At 51.0% G+C, this 19,321-nt stretch overlaps 1 protein-coding gene across 1 annotated transcript; it reads right to left on the minus strand.

Annotated features, from left to right (window-relative positions):
- Positions 1-206: 206 nt before the first annotated feature.
- Positions 207-19,014, minus strand: IFNGR2 (interferon gamma receptor 2). Its single transcript, XM_054700653.1, has 9 exons — positions 18,995-19,014; positions 18,439-18,512; positions 14,010-14,142; positions 8,488-8,684; positions 5,735-5,880; positions 3,560-3,589; positions 2,868-3,027; positions 2,393-2,550; positions 207-844 (listed from the first exon to the last, which is right to left on the minus strand). Exons 1-9 carry the CDS (start codon positions 19,012-19,014, stop codon positions 716-718), a joined length of 1,047 nt encoding a protein of 348 aa, XP_054556628.1. The 3' UTR covers positions 207-715.
- Between the last annotated feature and the right edge of the window lie 307 nt (positions 19,015-19,321).

Here is a 19,321-nt window from a genome sequence, read left to right on the forward strand (position 1 = left end):
GCTCCCCTGCCGGGGATCGAACTCATGCTGTACTGGCTGGCGATAGCTTGATAGTGCTGAGACTTAACCCCCTGTGCCACCAGGGAGGCCCGAAATTGAAGTTTTTGATGCAGTAATTTTTAAATGTTGAGACTAGGAAAAACATCAAAATAACGTAAAGTGGGAAGAAGAGACTACACGCAGACTTTAAAAAGTTAATTATCCAATCTTTTATTTCTAGCTTGGAAAAAAACTTTAAATTACTAGAAAAATGTTTATAGGATTAACCATGTTTGGCCAGGAGTCTGCTCAGGAGGCCACGTCTCTTAATGGGTCAGGCTGAGACAGGTAATGTGACCTGTCTGAGGGACCCCAACTCATTTTCCAGAGTTGAGGGATGGGGGGGGAGCCAAGTCTCTTGACAAGTGGGTCCAGCCAACAATGAACAAGGAGCCAGTGCCATTTTGCCAACAAATAATTACATGTCCCTTTAGTGTTTAAGAGAAATCTTATTTTTTCCTGGATTTCTCTTTAGCATCATTCTAGAAACTTGTATGATTTAGAAAATTCTTGGAAAAAGTAAGCTTGTCTCCCCTAGAGACCCTCCCACCTCTCCCTAGGTTCTGCTAGGCTTTTATGAGGCAGGAATATGGGGTCCAGGGCCGGCAGGATGCCAGAAGCTTCCTTGGCTTAGAGTCCTCTTCCCATAGGCCGGTGGCCGGACCAGCGCTTTGGTTCAAAGTGCTTTGGAAACATCGCGCTCCTCTGGAGACGATACAATGGACACGGAGTCCCAGGCGTCATCCTTTGGGGCGCTGTTCCTGTCCAAGGACTCTAGGATCGGCTCAGTTGGGTCCTTTAAGTACTGGAAAAGGTCAAATAGCAACACCATGATTAGTTTATCAGCCCGAGATCAGCCTTTCAAACCTTCATTTTAGTCGGTACCATCAGCCTCTATTCAGGTGAAGCTTCCTGTTCTGTCCACATGAAACAGCTTCTGCGCTCTCCACCCCTTGCCACGTGAGTAACTGTAATGCCGACCCAAGGGTCAAACAAGTCAATGCATAAAAGTGTGGGGCGTGCCTGCAGCGTCTCTGAAAATCTAAGTTTTCAGTGAAGGAGGGCGAGGGACCTTTAGTTCACCTACATTGGGGGCAAAAGTGGGAAAGTTCTGGATCTTTTTCTCAGTCTTTGCCCACCCTGGTGGGTTCTGCTCCATGCAGCGCAGGAGCAGAGGGTCTGGGGTGTCCTGGAGGGTCAGAAGGCCCAGGTCCCGCCTACACAGTGAGAGTTCACAAGCCTCACTTTCCCTTTCATTCCTGCCCGCTTTAGGCTTAGCCATCAGATCACCAGGTTACCAAGAAGCTGGCGCCCGGCTCTTGGAAACGCCGCCAGATAGTGAAATACAGTTAAGTTTGGGGCTGGCAGATTAAGAGGAAGCTGGTGGATCATGTGCACTTGCGAAACCTCAAAAATACATGTGAAAAATGATTCATAGTTCTCATGTAACTCCAGTGACCTTTGATAAACATTTTCACACTTTCCCAGGAAAGTGAACTGAAAGATTTTATGGTTTAGATGCAAACCCCAAAGCAACAATTAGTAGTAAGTTCACTCACGAGGGCCCAGTTGGTAGTTTTGCTGCAAGCAATTATTAAGGATTATTAATGCTTGTAGAACCCTGAGGCCCTCTAGGACCGTTACTTTATGACAATATTAACTAGAGAGGGTTTTTTGGCTTTTTTGGGGTGGTAAGAAGGCTTTCCACTGTCGGTTCGAGGTGCACAGCAGGTTTCTAGAACTCAGTCATCTTCATAATGGAAACTTCAGACCCACTGACCAGCAGCTCCTGTTTTCCTCCCCCAGACCCTGGTAACCACCATTGTACTTTCTGCTTCTATGGCTTTTTCAAGGTGTATTTTTAGATGAAGTACCTCCCCTTTTTACTCTTACATCATTGTGAATTTTTGGACAGGATTTGATTTCTCCCCTCAGGTGTGGCCCCCGGGTTCTCCCACCACCATGGCCCCCATGATCCATCACCCCAGTCCCTGTGACCTTCCCTCCCCTGTTTGAGCCTCCCCTACCCGTGCCTCAGATCTATGGTCAGCTTGCAACGTCTTGCTTTGACTATCTTACTTGCATCTTATGAAAGTGCATGATGCAATATGGTCTTTTTGTGACTGGTTAATTTCAGCCAACATCATGTCCTCCCAGAAGGCAGAGGAACAGTCCACTGTATGTCCACACCACCCTTGCTTCACTCATCCACCCACGGTGGACATATGGGTTGCTCCCATGTGTGAACATCACCCACACCATTGTGAACTCAGATCTCCGTGTCCGTGGCTGTGTCCATGGCTGTGCTTGGAGGTGTAACCCGGGGGCCGTGGGGCACTGGGTGCCCGCCTACCTCTTCTATTTGTAATGGGATGCTTGGCGGAGTGTGAAACCAGTACTTGACCAGGCCTCTGTACTTCAGCACCAGGAAGAGACAGGCCCCCGACAGCACTGACAGTGACAAGACAATGGCCACGGTGATCAGGATGACCGGCTGGAGCCTGGTAGCAGCTACAAAGGTGACAAAGGTGACCAGAATGACCATCTCACCCACGACACAACACCAGATCACCAGATGCTGAAATAGTGTCATGTCCCAGCACAACGGCCAGTGACAGTCACTGCCCCTCCTCCGGCCCCACCTGCGGGAATTATCAGCCAGTGAAGGTGCTTCCGTCACCAGCTGACAACACCCACAGGGCACTGCTGTCTTCTCTCTGGGTCCCCCCACTCCCACCACCTTCAAAGTGCCCCCCTCCCGCCCCATTTCACTATTTTAGGAGTGTCGTCTCCCCAGTTCAGACAGGACACAAGAAGGCACACATTACCATCTGCCGTTGTTTCATAGCAAGATGCGTTGCTTAAGTGCCCGGGACTGGACCGGCCTGTCCATCGCCCATCCAGCTGTGCTTGGACTTGTAAACAGTACACTGTGGCGGGCTTTAAACCATCCAACACAATGACATTCTTCTGGAAAGGGCCTTTCATCTACGTAAGACAAACACATCAACACCATGCAGGTAAACTGCCCAAATCCACACTCTTGGGCCCCCTCTGTATTTCCTCAAGTCCTCAGTGAATACAATCATCAAAGATAAGAAGATTCTGCTTCTCAGGAGCCGCTGGCATGCAGCGGATGTTTTATATGTGAATGTCAGTGAGTGGACAAGGAGCCGTGGTGTCGGGCTGTGATCTGTGACTCGGCCGGGCAGGGCCTGGGTGGCCGCCGAGGGCCCGGGCTGGAACGCAGGCATCCCAGTATCCACTGCGAAACTTCCTCTTTGAAAATGAGCCCTTGCCTTTCATGGCTCATCCGGTCTAGACACTTGAAGTTAGTCCACAGAGAGAAAATCATCCTCGGAGAGATGTGTCTGTGTTTCCCCGCCTGCTTAGGTTTTGACTGAAATGTGTCTGTTCCTCTTAACAGTTTTGGCTCCAATCAAGCCACGGTTGAAAGCTAGATTCCCTCCCACCTCCCTGGGGCTGCCCACCCCTGGGACTGTCACCCCCCCCCCCATACCTGGGGCTTTCCAGCTGGGAGCACCTCATTCTGCATAAAGATGTCGTTGGTCAGGGAGAAATGAGAAAAAAAAGATCATGTTATGACACTTAGGATTTCTTATAAAGGACTGGTTTCGGGCCTCCCCGGTGGCACAGCGGTTGAGTGCTGGGTTGCGAAGCTGCCCGCGGCCTCTGCTGCGCCAGTTCGATCCCCGGCTGCTCCCCGGCCACCGGAGGAGGGTCCCACATGGCACGCAGACCTCTCCTGCCGCCCGCTGCTCCCCTCAGCAGTGTACTTCGGTCCTTCTGCCTGCTCTGCTCCCCGCTCTGGCTCTGGTGAATTCTCTCACCCTCCCGCGCTTCTGACTGTACCCAGTGCATGTATAAACAAAACAAAACAAACAAACAAATAAATAAAAACATGCCTCTATAAAAAAAAAATAAAAAAAAAATACTAAAAAAAAAAATAAAGGACTGGTTTCTTATTCTGCAGCACAGTAGAATCAGCTATCGCCAAGTGAAATGCTGGTGTAATACACATTTGATAAAGAAGAACGATGAAATTGCTATCGTGGTGACTGGAACAAGCAGGTCATTCAACTGTACACAGCCTGTGAGCTCATATTATTAAGCTGTGGAACCTCCACTTCACGCAATTCCTGTTGCCTTTTATATCTTAGCCAACCTCTGGGTGAAATGTGGCAGCTCACAGGCATATTTCTTTGGTTACTACTGAATTTGGCTGGCTTAGATTTTTTTTTATTAAGATTTATGTATTTTTATACAAGAACCAGGGCACAGGCCAGAGGCATGGGAGGGTGAGAGGATTCATCAGAGACAGAGCGGGGAGCAGAACAAGTAGATGGACCGAAATACACTGCTGAGGGGAGCAGCGGCTGTGACAGGAGAGGTCCGCCGCGCCATGTGGGTCTCTCCCTGGCCAGCCGGGAATTGAACCTGCGCTGCAGAGGCTGCGGACAGCTTCACAGCACTGCGCTCGACCCACTGTGCCACCGGGGAGGCCCTGGCTTAGATTTTTGATCACTTCTATTGTATAAATTTCCTATCTCCTTTGTACATTTTGCTACTGGCTCTGTGAAAATTCTTTTGAAGAATATGAATCTTTATCCAAGGGTCATTAATCTTTTAACCTTTGTTTCTGGAATCTTCAGTTGGTCTTGGAATAATAAAAAATTTTAGTGAGATGGGTCTGTTAGTCTTTCTTTATAGTCTGTGCCTCTTGTTTCAACACTTTACGATGGAAAAGATGGCAACCAGCAGAGCTAACGGCTGCAGGACTTTTATCCGTACCCGAGGATGGCCTTTTTAAAAATATAAACTAATTGTATTTTCTATAAATACTAGGATTTTTCACTTTTCTTCGGCTTAATGGTGGGAAGAAATTTTTGCTTCTGATGTCACAAAGAGTGAGTTTAAAGGGCAACAATCCTTGTAGGTTTATTTCAGCAGCCAGTCGGCGTTTTTAAAATTGGAAAGAGCCGAAAACTGAGAAGACCGATGTTCAGCCCTGACACGGCCGTCCTCAGGGGAAGCCTGCTCGCGAGGCCGGCCCGGGCCTGTGCTGGGGAGCTGCATTTCAGGAGCGTTCCCACATAACCTAACTGGTAAGGTGGTGGACTGAGCACGTGATGTGCTTTCTGCCCAAGCCCGGCTTTCCTTCCGGGAGTCTGGGATTTTGGTGTGTGCTGGGGAGAAGCTGCGTTTGTGACCAGCCCCCCATAAACCTTGGGCACGGTTCCCTGATAGACGACATTCCCCGGGTGTCACAGTCTGTGGATGGAATGTTCAAGTGTGTTCTGTGTGAGTCTACGGGGAGAGCACTCTGGGGACCCCATGTCTGAACCCCTGGGCAATGCCCAGTGGGTCTAATCCCTTGGCCGATTTTGCTTTCCTTTTCCTCCTTACGTAGTAGCTGTGAGTCCCACGCCAGGCCCAGCCAAGCAGGTCTCACAGCCGGGATGGACAGCACCCGGCGGCTGGGAGTCAGCTGAGTCCCAGCACAGGGAGGGGAAGCACAGGTCTTGAAGGAGAGGACTACAACCAGCTCAGTCTCAGGCTCGAGGAGATCCTGGGACACCCTATTCTCCTTACCTATTTTAAAGTTTCCTTTCTTTTGCTATATCAGAAACTCTTAAGAAGAGAACATTAAAACAAAGAAGAAAAATGCTCTTGCCTGTTGGGTTGCTGTCTTCTCCCAGAAACGGACAAAATAATGAAAAGTGGCCAAGGAGATATTTATGTCAAAGGGAGGGGAGAGAGTGATGATAAAGGAGTTTTCTTCTGGGGTCACCCAGATGTTCCCTGGAGGCCCGACAGTAACTGAAATAGAATTACAAACAAACATACATGAATATGTATACATACCTATATTGCATCTGTACATAAAACATGTATAGTGTGTATATATACATTACATAATACTATACAGTATATATGCTCATACATATGACACGTCTACATGCTCACACATATAGCCACACAGACATGTTTACTTATCCACACACACATGCACACACATTTACATATCCACACATTTATATAACCACACACATTTACATACACACACATGCACTGAAGTTGCCCTTGTGGGTCTGCTACTCCTAGGCAGCCTATTCGGCCGTCATTTTGTCACCTAAACAAGGTCAAAGTGGCCTGGCCAGTTAGGAACAGGAGCCCAACCCTTCAAAGAGTGCAAAGCTGGGTCACACTGGGAAGGTTATGCATCACAAGGTATGTCCAGAACGCCCAGGGCGCTGAGGACCGATGCATAACACGTACTCCCGACTTATACATCACGAGGTATGACCGGGAACACTTGGGGGGCCAGGACCGATGTATGACAAGGGACCCCAGAAGCTGATCAGTGGAGCGCCTTGTTGATAAGATTAGAACCATGGCTGGGGATTAGGGTGTATCATCAAGTAGATGAGAAGTGCCTGGAGGGCAGACTCACAATGCCTAATCTTCTACACCCTTCCCCTTTCTTTAATCTCCTTAATCTCCTTACAACCAATTACGTGTGTCAATAAAAGGGCCAGGATCTTGCTCTTCAGCAGCATCCTGCATTAGTCTGCTCCACCACTCCCGTTTGTCAGTGTGGTGTTGTCCGACGCAACAGCCCTCAGGTGCAAAAGAACCACCAGAGGCTGCTCTGGGCACAAGATTTACTATGAAACTGTACATCAGGAAGCCCAGTGGGCTGCGCCATGCCCCACATGGTGGCCCAGGACAAGTCTCTCTGGCCTCCCCGGGGATAGCTCAGGTGCAAGCGGGGAGCCCCCCACCAGGGAGGCACAGAAGTTCCCGGGACTTAAAAGATATAAGAGCCACTATCTCTTACAACAGCTCCCAGGAGTAGTTTCCAGGGTTCCCACAAGGGACATGCCCCATTACAGGAACCACCACACTCAGCAAAGCCCAGACATGGCTTCCCACTGCTCACCGCTGACATGCAGGTGACCAGTCCCGCGGCCTTTTGACCATAAGCAGTGCTGCCTAGACACAGGCTAAATGTGTTGCCTTTATCAGCTTGCCTCAGAAACTGGGCCAAAGGTTAGTCAAAGATTCCCTTTCCATGCAGAGGGAAAAATGATTCTGTTGACCCTTATCTTCCCCCTCGTTTCCTCCCATCCACCCACCCATCCATCCCTCTGTCCATGGCTCCCTCCACCCGTCCATCCAATTTTTATGTGAATGAACAAGAGTGATATTTACAAACCTTTAAGTACATTTGTCTCCCAGCTAATTGTAACACTATGTTAAATATAAGAACGGAAACAGCACCATGGCCAGTCTGTTTGTTAAGACGCCTTACATGACTCACAGGCCAGACGGCCACGGACTGTGACTCAGGAGATGCCCTCAAGGAAGGGTCACAGCACTTATCAGGTCTAAGCTGTACAATTAACTGGAGGGCCTCGGACCAAAGCACAGGTTTGAGCTCGAGGGGGCCCGTCGCACGCCCTGCACACGCAGATGACCGTCTTGCTGTGGACAGCTGGCGTGGGTGCCCGGAGGCAGGGGCTCGCTCGCCTCTCACGCTCTCCCCAGGACTCTCCCAGGGTGGTGAGGGTTAGAGGTGTGGCCTGGGCCCCACCCCCATCCTCTCTGGCCCGGCCTTGCCCACTCACTGCCAGCTACAGCAACTACAGCAACGCGACAGAAAGCTTTCGTAAACCCTGCTCTCAGACATGGACACATACATTTTGAGCTTCCTTCCAACAGCTACGTGACCCAGCAGGGGAGGCCGCCCGCCTGCAGGGCCCCCGGGTGCAGGCCTCTCACTCACTGGACATTTTGTCCAGACTATCCCAGGACTCAGGATGGGAGCAGGGGTGGGGTTTGCCCTTCTGAAGAGAGCCTTGGATCCTGGATGCGGGACCTGAGGCCACCCTGATAAATCTGTCTCTGAGGGAGGAATCGACCTGCATTCCGGCCAGGCCCCGAGGAAGGCAGTGGAACTATGGGCAGCTTGCTAAGAGCAGTTTCACAGACTGAGCCTGTTACTGTCAACCCAGCCTTGTCCACAGATGTGGCCGCACCGCAAAAGGGGGTCCTGTTCCAGAGGAGGGACACAGGTGGTCTGCAGGCCCCTGGTCCAGTGAATCGTTCTCTCCCCCAGCATCAGCTTCAGTCAGCACGGGAGGTTCTGGAATAACGTTGTTTTGTTATGACATCAGTGGGAAAAAATGACCTTGGTTAACACTGAACAAAACGTTATTCCAGGGCCTGCTTTTGTTCTATGTTGTGTCACTTAAAGTCACGCTCCAAGAGGTCAAGACAGCACCAAGGACTTGCTGCGCTTGGGTTTGCCCATCACGCTGTTATTTAGGGTGAGAGACATGACTGAGGTGTGTGGACTGAGGGGAGCGGGGAGGAAAGGGAGCCTGGCTATGGAAAATGGAGTTTCCACCCAAGTTCTCTCACCGTTCCGGTAGTGCTGGAACCAGGGCACGGTTGCCCAGGCAGAAACCACGTCTCCCAGCTCGGCTCGCACCCGCAGATGGACGTTGAAGTGCGTGGAGAAGCCCCCTTCATTGCCAGTGAAGTTACACCACGTGATGGTGATCCTCGTACAGTTCACCCCTGGCAAGTAGCGATGCGTGTCGTGCCAGCCGCTTGAGCTGCAATTGCAGAGAAAAAGGGTCTCTCGTCGCTGAGTTCTCTGTCCTGGAGAGGTTTCCCCAGAGCAGTGTTAAAAACAGCTGTATTCAGGGTCCTCACACTGCACAATCCACCCATTTAGGGTGTGCAAGTTCATACTTCGCTGCCTTCCAGTAGATGCACAGGTTTGAGCCAACATCACCACAATCAATTTTAGAATATTTTCATCCCCCCCAAACCCCTGTTCACAGTCACTCTCCATTTCCCTTGAACCCCCCCGCCCCCGCCAAAGTTCTAGGCAACCTTTGATCTACTTTCTGTCTTTACGGACTTGCCTACTTTAGGCATTTCACATAAACAAGATCACCAGTGGTGTGGCCTTGTGCGAGCAGCTCCTTTCGCTCAGCCACTGCCCTGGCACATTACATCAGCACTTTCTTGTGGCCAAATAACATCCTGTTGTACCGATCACATTTTGCCAGTGGACTTGTGGGTTGTTTCAACTTGGACTATGGACCACTGGCAAAGAACAGTCACATTGTGTGAACATGTCTTCAGTTCTCTGGGGCATACACCCAGGAGTGGAACTGCTCAGTCAAATGGTAACTCCAAGGGGTCTCACCATTCTATGTACCCACTCACAGTGGCGCAGGGTTCCGATCTCTCTACAACCTCACCGACACTTCTATTATGGCTTTTTTCTTATAGCCTTCCTCGTGGGTATGCTGTGGTATATCACTGTGGTTTTGATTTGCATTTCCCTGGTGAATAATGATGCTGAGCACCTATTCACGTGCTTAACGGTCATCTGTTCGTCTTCTTTGGAGAACTGCCTACGACAATCCTGTGTCTATATTTTACTTGGCTTGCCTTTTAATTATTGAGTTGTAAGGGTTCTTTATGTATTGGATAGAATGTCCTTATCAGATACATGATTTACAAATTGTCTCTCCTATTCTGCCCTACAGCTGATTTTAATGCTTCAAACTCAGCTGCTGTAGCCCACGTCTTAGGAAGGACATTTGCCCAAACTCTGTTTATGCTTCCTGCTCTTGTGAGTGTTCTAACTCCATGGCCATGCATTTATTTATTTATGTATTTTTGCATAGAAGAACTGGGGTGTGAGGGGTGAGAGGATTCACCAGAGACAGAGTGGGCAGCAGAACAGGCAGATCTACTGAAATACACTGCTGAGGGGAGCAGCAGGGAGATGGGAGGGGTCTGTGGATCAGATCCCCGGCCAGGGATCACACTCAGGCCACCTTGTTGGGCTGTCATGGTCGTAGCGCTGAGACTTAACCCTTATGCCACCAGGGAGGCCCCCGTGGTTGTGCATTTAAAGAGAGTTTGCCTCACCCATGTGAACACCCTGCCATATACAAAGTGAGGCATCCTTGTAAGTGACAGTGCATTCCTCAGAGCCTCAATACTCCCACCCGGGACTCTGGTCCCCAGCCCTCACTTCTGTTCTGGTCTTAGGTGACAGACTTGATGCCTAACACCTTGTGCTTTCTTTGCTGAATTATCTTCAATTTATTTTTAGTTTCCCTAGGTAAACAATCATTTCTGGAAAACAAGGCAGCACCAGAGGCTAATGACCCAAACAGATCTATATATTGGTAATTCACCTACAAGTTTTGGTAATTCACCTACAATATATTGGTAATTCACCTACAAGTTTTCTTTCCACCAGCCCTGAAATCGTTTGCCATCTTGTCCAATTTGCCTGATGATTCTTTATCAATTGATAGATTAGAACCTAACAAAAATGTCAGGTTCCTGCGATTCCTCATTTCATTTAGTTATGCTGATTTTTTTCTTTAATTGGCACCTACGCGTCTCTACCTTGTGTTACCTTGACAAGCTTCACTTCCTAGTTTTCAGGTCACCTGTGTGCAAACACCTCATTCCCCTTTGTGTACTGACCTAGCATTACTGAGTCTGTGTGTTTTAGATTTTTTTCAGTCTTGCTGCTAGCTGGCGTCCTGTAACCTCTTCAGTCAATGGGTTATGAATGAAAAAGTTTCAAGGGACACAACAGCCACTTCAAGGCATGTGGTCAGGGTTTCCATAGAAGACTGCACCGCAGTCACACCCCCCAAGTCTTGGGTCACGACCCTAGCGGGGAGACAGATCCCAAGCCACGAGCACCTCCTTGCAGACTGCAGAGCATGCTCAGAAAGTGCACAGACACTTGGGGCCTTTCTCAGAGCTACTTAAACAAATATTTCTTAAAGAGTTTAAAGGGGCACAAGCCACCCCAATTTAAATGACAGCTGACACCCAAAGGCCTGTGGTTGGGGGAAGGACAATCGGGAGAGGGAGCTGTCTTCCGGAATGCTGCCTCCCCTTCTGCCAGCAGAGGGTAAAAATAGGTGCCAAGGGGCCCACTGCAGTAAAGAGTGACCTGAACACAGCCTCAAGGGCCCGGCACTGCCCACCCGCTGCAGACTCCCAGACAGGTCCTCTCGCAGCTGCCCACAATGGCCGGCTTCCGTCCTGGGACGTGCCGAACGGGACAGCAGCCCTCACCACAAGCACAGTGGTTAAGTAGGGGGGGCTCTAAAGCCACAAGACCTGGGCTCAGATCCTTGTTGCTTCATTTCTCTGTTCTTCAGTGTCTATTTTTTCTCTATAAAATGGAGCTAAACATGGCTCCCAGAGCTGCCAGGAAGGCTAAACCAGTTATCAAGGAAACCCAGTTTTGATGCTTGGCAGCTTGTAGGCACCACGTCAATGTTTGTTAAACAACTGGATGGCTAGTGATTGGATTATTTCCAAAATTGGTAAATTTGTCCCTTTTGATCCAATAATTACTCTTCTGGAAATGTAAGGAAAAAAGCAGAGGTGACTGATATAAGAGGATACGGCTTACAGGAGTTATAAACAGTCAACCACCTATATTTGTAAGTGAGGAGGAATTAAACACATCATGGGATATATCATATAATAAAATTGTGTACAGAGAAATCATATGGAAAAAAACGCTCACCCACTTAACTACATTAAGTTAAAACAAAACAAAAAAGGAAGCAGGGCCCAAAAGCGTAACCCCAGTTTTGTTTCATTTTTATACAAACACCAGCCCATTTCCAAACAAGTGCATGCATTTAGAAAAAAGTCTAGAGAGAAATACACTAAGAGGACAGTAGTGATCATTCTTAGACAAAGGCAACAGCTTGTTTAAATGTTATTCTTATTGCTTTTCTGGATTTTCCAGATTTTCTACAAAGCTCATGTATTGCTATTAAAATAAAATTGAAATGAAACTTTAAAAGATGTTTCTTGAGAAGATTGGGCTGGGCGAGGGGTGGGGGGGCGGTGGCTAAACCCGAAAGGGCCCTGCTTACTGGCTATATATTCAATGGAAACTGGAAATTAATCTAGAATTCTTTTTCTTGGAAGTGCTATCTCTAGATTGGTTAATGTTGGCAGTATTTGAAAAACAAATTTGCACACTGTGGGCCAAACGGCCTGTAGGCCAATATATATGGTCCCTGCAGCCTCTGATTTAAATTTAAAAATTTTGCCACCAAGTGCTCTATATAATTTTGGTTTTGCTACTGTAACTGTCAAAACACAGAAGCACCCTTGTTAGCAATTACAATAATGCCTGCCTGCAGAGAAACAGGATGGGAAGCTCAAGTCCCACAAAATTAAATTATTTAATATCACTAGAAATTCCCTAATATGTCAAAGTCTCTAAAAACAAAACAGAAGCAAAGGCCCTCTCCCACCAAATCTGTAGCTACAAAGAAAAGAAAACCAGCCTCCATCCGTTTTTGGTGGCCTCTCAGCTTTTCTGAATGTGGGGCCTGTCTGTTCACCCCATCTCTTTGTTTCTTTTCCTAAAATCAACTTGATCCTGAATACATCTCTACAAAACGTTTTGAGCAAACCCAACAAAGTGAAACAAGTTGGTCTAGGAAAGTGTTGCTTTTTGAAAGTGTCAAAGTTTTTAAAAACTATATTTCTAGTATTTAGAGGCTCTGTCAACACACCAGGCAGGGTCCTTCCCCTTTGGAAGCCGAGACGTCTGAGTCAACAAACCAGCGGCGACGTCCTCTACTCAAAACCTTGTTTAGCTCCAGTATATTATAACCCACTACATGCTGAGGAGGGCCGGCTTCCGCCTGAGGACATGCGCGGTGCCCTTCACCAACTTAAAGTCCTTAACAATATTTGAACAAGGCCCCCCCCCCATTTTAACTTTACACTGGGTCCATTGTTTATAGATTACCATGCTTGTCATTTACAGTTACTTGAAGAATGGATAAATGTGAGCAAAGGCAACCCTCAAAGTCCAGTTTAGAGTCTAGATTTTGAGCCAAACACTGTTACAATGGATACGGAGAGAGGAAAAAGGAGCCACTGGAAACCAATTCCTCTAACACAGTCAACGCCTGTTGTGGTTCCAGGTTCTCTGCTGTTCTGACCACGGATACATTCCAAACTGTACATGTGGCTCCAGTGGCTGCCTCAGGTCCAACCACAGGCTACCAGGTGTGACATGCCTCTTTCTGCCGGTGGCCAAGAATAGACACTTGAAGGCCTGTCCTTGTCAGTGTTTTTTCTGAGAGATTGCATCCTCTGCTTCAGGTAAAAGTGCCGTGGGAATCTCTATGAGTCTGATGTATAGAAAATATTTTCCAGGAAGGCTGTGCAAATTGGCCCTGATCCTACACTGTACCAACCAGTCACATCCTCACAAGCTTTGCCATTTCTCTAAACGTTATTTAGTAATAGAAAATGACAGCCTATAATTTAACTTCATCTGCTAGAAATCCATTTAATGAGGTCATCCACTAGCACTGGAGGCCTTGGACCATCTCCTCGTCTTCATCTGTGTGTTTATGTTACACACTAAATGATGACAAACTCCGAAGGGACAAGAGCCAGAATAATGTGCCAAAGAGAAAACTTGCTTCAAAATTATAATTAAAGGACGCGGTTCCTTATTAGGTCCAATTTGACCTAGAAGGTTAAATAAACCAGATTTTTCAAACTTGAAGGAACTAAGAAGCAATAAGGTGCCTTCTGCCTGTCAAAACAGGAAATCCTTTTAGACAACTTCTCCTGAAAGCAATAAGAGAATAAACTTCCACCAAACTGAGAAGTCACGTGGTAGGCCGCAGGCCTCCCCACCAGCCTGTGACCTCTCAGCCCCCACAGGAGTGGGAGGCTGAGTCGCTGCCCTGGGGGTTTGAAAAGTACACAAGAAACATGTGTGTCCCCTGGATTTGCTTATAATCCTGCCAAGAGGCAACAGGGAGCAGCTGGCCCCAGGCCCCTTGACGACGCCCCCACAGCTCCCGGGAAGGACACCACGGAAACATCAGGCTTACTATTTCAGCTGCACCCGGTAGACCACGGGCCTCGAGTCCCAGTCCGGGGTCCCTGGCTCCCAGCTCAGGACCTGCTCCGTGTTGTACAGGCGAATCTTCGGGTTCCGAGGAGCAGGCAGCTGGGAAGGAGCGTCTTGCGAGGGACAAAGAATAAGAGAAAGGGGCGGGAGAGAAAGGGAGAGTCAAAAGGAGAAAAGAAAATTACAAAATGACTTAAATGCACGCAACCATTATTCACACATTGCAGTTTTGGTCCAAGTGCAGAAATGGTATTACTGGATCTCCCTGGCAGGTTCCCCAGCCCCTGATGATGAAGATGGCACCCTTGGATTTGCTTATAATTCTGTCAAAATGTAGATTTCTGTCCCACATGCGCCACAAGGAAATCTGCAATTTCAACATGCTTCCCATCTGGCTCTTTTGCATATTAAAGTTTGAGAACAAACAACGAAATGCATGACCCCCAGGGAGCCCCACTGGCACAGTCCCCTTCCTTGGCGTGACCTGGAAGATGTGACCTCAAACCTACCCCCTCCTCTGAGCAGAGACCTTACAGGATGGAGCTAGAGATGGCAGGGCCCTGAGCCTTTCCTCTAGGGAGAAAACTTTCTCTGAGACTGAAAGATGAATCAGAAATGTCTGGAAGGTAGAAATTCAAACCACACAGTTTAGTAAATGGACCAACCAGGTAAGGCTGAGGGCCTGGCCCCACCAGCTCCTCACTGGAAGGGCTTGGGGCCACTTGTCACCTACAGCACGCCCACCCATCTCCATATCTGCCATCACTGGCTGACCTTCATTCTGGATCTTTCTTCAACTAGAGAACCATCACTTCTCCCAATTGATACCAAGCCTTCAGGAAGCCAGGGCCAAAGGGGCAGAGAGGGGCCTGGTGCGGGAAAGTTGCTCTCCCAGTCAGGCCCATGCCCGTGATGCAGTTACAAATGATTGGTCTCTCAGATAAGAATTAACAAGTTTGTTTTTCCCCATCTCTTGCAATGACCCCTTTATTTGACATGTTTGCCTTATGACAGGGGGTCTCTCAGATAAGCATTAACAGGTTTGTCCCATATTTCTTGCAACTTCTCCCTTATTGGACAGGTTTGTCTTCTTGCATTCCAAGGAAAAGGGAGTTAAATAGCAGTTGTTGAAAAAAAGCAAGTGAAACCCCACCCCTCCCCCCTACCTTTGCAGACCCTTGTCCATCTTACCCCCTTTTTTCCCTTTTGCATAAAGACCCCTGCACTCTGCCAAAGAGCAGGACGGTTGTCTTTCAGACTCAAGTCTGCTGCTCTCCTCGTTTGTTGGCAAATTAAACCACTTTCCTTTTCCTCAAACTCTGTTTCCTTTATTGGCTGAGGGAAACTGAGGCCAGAGTTTGGAATCACCCACACCGTGGCTGCAGGGTACAGTGGACCCCAAAGTGTGCCGAGAGCTGTAGTTCCTCCAGGGCATGTCCTCAGGACCAGGAGCTCAGCACAGAATCTCGGAGCCCTCCTTCTACTGCCTGTTCCTTATTGATGCTGAAATAAATGATCCCAACTTAGAGGCTTCAGACACTCTGAATTTATGCGCTTGCTATTCTGGGGATCAGTTTGGAACAGGTCTCATCGTACCAAAGTTCACCGCGTGGCTTCCTTCTGGAAGCTGTAGGGAGAACCTGTTTCCCTGCCCTTTCCAGCGGGCCTCTGCTCACATTCTTTGGCTGTGGCCCCGTCCTCGGGGGACGCTGGGCCCAGTGCTGGGGTCTGTCTGGGCCAGACTCCTCTGTCCTTCAAGGACCCTGGGCCCACACAGCCCAGCAACGCATCTCACTCCATCACTCTGCAAAGTCCCATCGGCCGTGTCAGGTAACAGTCTGGGGCGTGGGGATCAGCATGCGGACATCTTTAGGGGTCCCTTCATTATCTCCCCATCGCAGGGAGAGGAGCCAGTAGGCATTTCCTCTCCCTCCAACCTTCTTTACCATCCTCTCCCCAGCCTAGACATTCAGCTAGGAGAGGGGGTGCCCAGGGACCGGTGATGACGAGCAGGCTCCCACCCCACTGACGCTGGGCCAGAGAAAGGCTTTCTGGAGCCTCCAGAGGAGCCTAGAGAGTGAATCTGCAGTTTCACTCTCATAGTTGAGTTTCTTGGAATCCCTTGTTTCACCACATTCAGGAAGAAAACAAGTCTGAGAACCGTCAATTGCCATGAAGCAGCAAAACTGCAGACCACGCACGGGGGCCTGATAACCGGTTCTCCTCACCTGGCAGATATCCTGGCCAGCCTCACCCTTTGTTCCTGCCCCCGTGGTCTCCTTGTTCCTGGAACATGCTGGGCTCACCCACACGCTGCCTCGCCCTGGGGCGAGGTTCTGGAACCTTCTGTCCTGTGGTGCCCTTGATCTCTCTGCCACTCCCTTCCGGTGCCCTCTCCTCAGACTGGCTCCCAGCGTTGAATGCCTGGCCTCAGGACCCCCTCTCTGCTCCTTTTCTCCATGGGGCCTCTTCACCTCTGGTGTCTTTCGCTTAGAGGAGCATGGGTTCCAGGACCTGGGTTCCAAGTCACGCAGGGTTGTGGGACCTCGGGCGAGCTGTGTCACTTCTCTGCGCCTCAGTGTCCATCTGGGCAACGGGCGGGATGGCGACACAGACTTGTCACCAGGGATGAAGGAGCAGATTTTGTGTGCAGTGCCAGGACCACCTCATGACCGTCACCGCTTCTGGGTAATAGCACAGCGACAGCCCCCCCAGAAACCAGCACGGCGAGCTCCAGAAGGGCCAGGTGCTGTTGGATTTAGGGGTTGAAAGAGCAGCCACTCAAGAGCTGGGAGTGGTGACGGGGTGGCCTTCAGCACAGAGGTGCGCGCCTCATCACAGATGGGGCCACCACCCCCGTGTCCTCAGCGCTGCCTCTTCCACTCAAAACCACGCGCAGCTCCAGCTCTCTCCTCCCTTCTTTGCTTTACCATCCGGCTCCCCGTTTCTTGGGTCTCAGAGGCTGGCGCAGGGGCTGGATGGGCAACTCTGGGCCAGGGACTCATCTGGATGATTCTGAAAAGTCTATATATTGGCCATCACGCCTGCTGTTAGCAGTGTTGAAAATGGCTCAGATTCTTCAACACACCGGTAATTAAATTCTGAAGGAATTAGTTGACTTAGCGCACGTCAGTGCTACTGATTAGTTTTCCATCTAAAGGAAATGGTGGCCACGTTACTAGAGAATGGGTCATCCCATATTTTACATATGATTCCCTACAGCAACTCTAAAGGACAGCTCTTCTAAGTCTCCTTTTTAAAATTTTGCTTCGGAAACTCTTACTTCCCCCACCCTAACCACAGAAACAATTTTCTGATTACCAGACACTTGTGACTTACACAAAAGTGGGCATTTTTCTAATGATTTGATCATCGTTAATATTTTCACTTTGCCTTGACTCATAAAGAGTTTCTCTTAAAAATATCCCAGGTGGGTCTTAAAAATTCTTTATTATGAAAAAATTTCAGAGCCACAGAAACAGAGATGAATATAACGTGCTGCTTTGCAAGGGATGTCTGATGAAGGGCCAACGTACATCTGCGACGTGTCACATTGTAGTAGCCAATAAAAAGTGACTAGTAGAAAGACGCCAAGCCCTCAGGTGCTGTGCTGTGCTGAGCCACCAAGCTTCTAAAGACTTCTCTCAACCTTTGCACGCACACAGTCACAAGGAGTTCTGTGGTCACCACCTATCAGTAGTAACGGTGTACATACCACCACCTGCCCGCCGCCATTCCCAGCAGTTTGCCAATCCCCTGTCTTATCTAAAGGAGGCCCAGAGCCCGGGCAGAGTCAGGATTCAACCCACTTGTCTGCCTCCCATGGGAAAATGTGGGCCCACAGGCTCACAGGCAGGGTTCCCCCAATCAAGGAGCTGTGGGGTCTTTGCAAGGGCTGCTGGGGGAAGAAATACACCCAAGCAACACCTGGAGACTTCAACAGGAGGACCTGTTCAATGTCACGAGCCTCTAAGTGATACACTCAATGAGGACATCAATCTCTCCACCCAGAAAAACCCAGCTTAACACAAACACAGACACACACACCCCGAATGTTCTACAGAAGGAGACTGAACCCAGGCAAGAGGCCGGCTGGTCAGAAGCAGGCCAGGAGACCTGCTCCCCAGCACGACCACGGTCATACCTGGGCCTGCCCTGAGAGCTCGTCCCTCTCCCTGATCTCGTGGAGGCCACGCTCACTCTGGACACCCCCAGGCTGCAGTAACAGTCACAGCCTCGGCCAGGGCAGAGGCTCCAGCGGCGGAGGGTCTCCAAGGCGCAAGGGCGCCAGGAGGCTGATGGGTCTCACCTGCAGCTGCGGCCCCTGGCCAGGCAGGGGCTCAGGCGCATCAGTACCAAGAATCTGTGGCCGGCAAAGGCGGCCCTTTCCGAGCCCGGGGTTCGCTCACCCTCTGCTCCTGGCAGGGAGCGGCGGCCGGGGCGGGGTGGGGGCTGCAGGGTGCCAGGCTGCAGGGTGCCCAGGCTGCAGGGTGCCCGGGCGCAGCAGCTGGGCCAGGCCGCAGGGAGGAGCGGCGGCCGGCCCGGCTCCTCCGGGTCAGCAGGCTGCTCGCCCAGAGGCGGCCGGAATTCCCCGCCGCCCACCCCACACCCCGCGGCCAGTGCGGCCCCCCGCGCGCCCCGCGAGCCGGCAACCCATCGGGGCCCCCGCGGACCCACCCAACGATCGTTCGCCCCGCACGAAGGCCCCTACCTGGAGCCCTCGCGGACCCCACCGGGTCGAGGCGCTCCGGGGACCCCACCCGCCGGGCATGCGCGAGCCGCCGGGCGCGCCCCAAGCCCTCGCGCTCCCCACCGCGGCCGCGGCGCCGCGAGCCGGCCGGGGCGGCCCCTCCTACCTGTCGGGGGCGCCGGGGCGCCGAGCCCGGCGAGCAGCAGCAGCAGCAGCGGCCGCATGGCGGGGGGCCGGGGCGCCGGCCGGGGCTCGGGGGCCGCCGCGCTGCTCACGTCGCGGCCGGGGCGGCCATGGCGAGCGCCGGGCCCGCCTCTTCCCGAGCGCCGGGGCCGGGACTGCGCGTCCAGGCGGCGGGGAGCCCGGCTCGGCCGCCGCGCCCAGGCCGGCCCCTCCCGCGCCCCGCCCCGCGCCGCGCCCCCGCCCCCCCGGGACTTTCCTCGGCGCCTACCGCGGCCGGCGCTCCCGGGAAGCGTGACCCTGGGGCCCCGGGCTCCCCGCGGGCCGGGCGCCAAGTCGGGGCCCGAGTCGGGGCCCCGCCGAGGCAGGAGGCCCGGGGCGCGGGGGAAGCCCGGGGCGCGCGCCCGCGGGGCGCCCGGCCT

The sequence above is a fragment of the Talpa occidentalis genome, unplaced genomic scaffold (assembly GCF_014898055.3).
Source record: "Talpa occidentalis isolate TD23 unplaced genomic scaffold, MPIMG_talOcc4v2.1 talOcc4.4, whole genome shotgun sequence".
In the NCBI taxonomy this organism is placed as follows: Eukaryota; Metazoa; Chordata; class Mammalia; order Eulipotyphla; family Talpidae; genus Talpa; species Talpa occidentalis.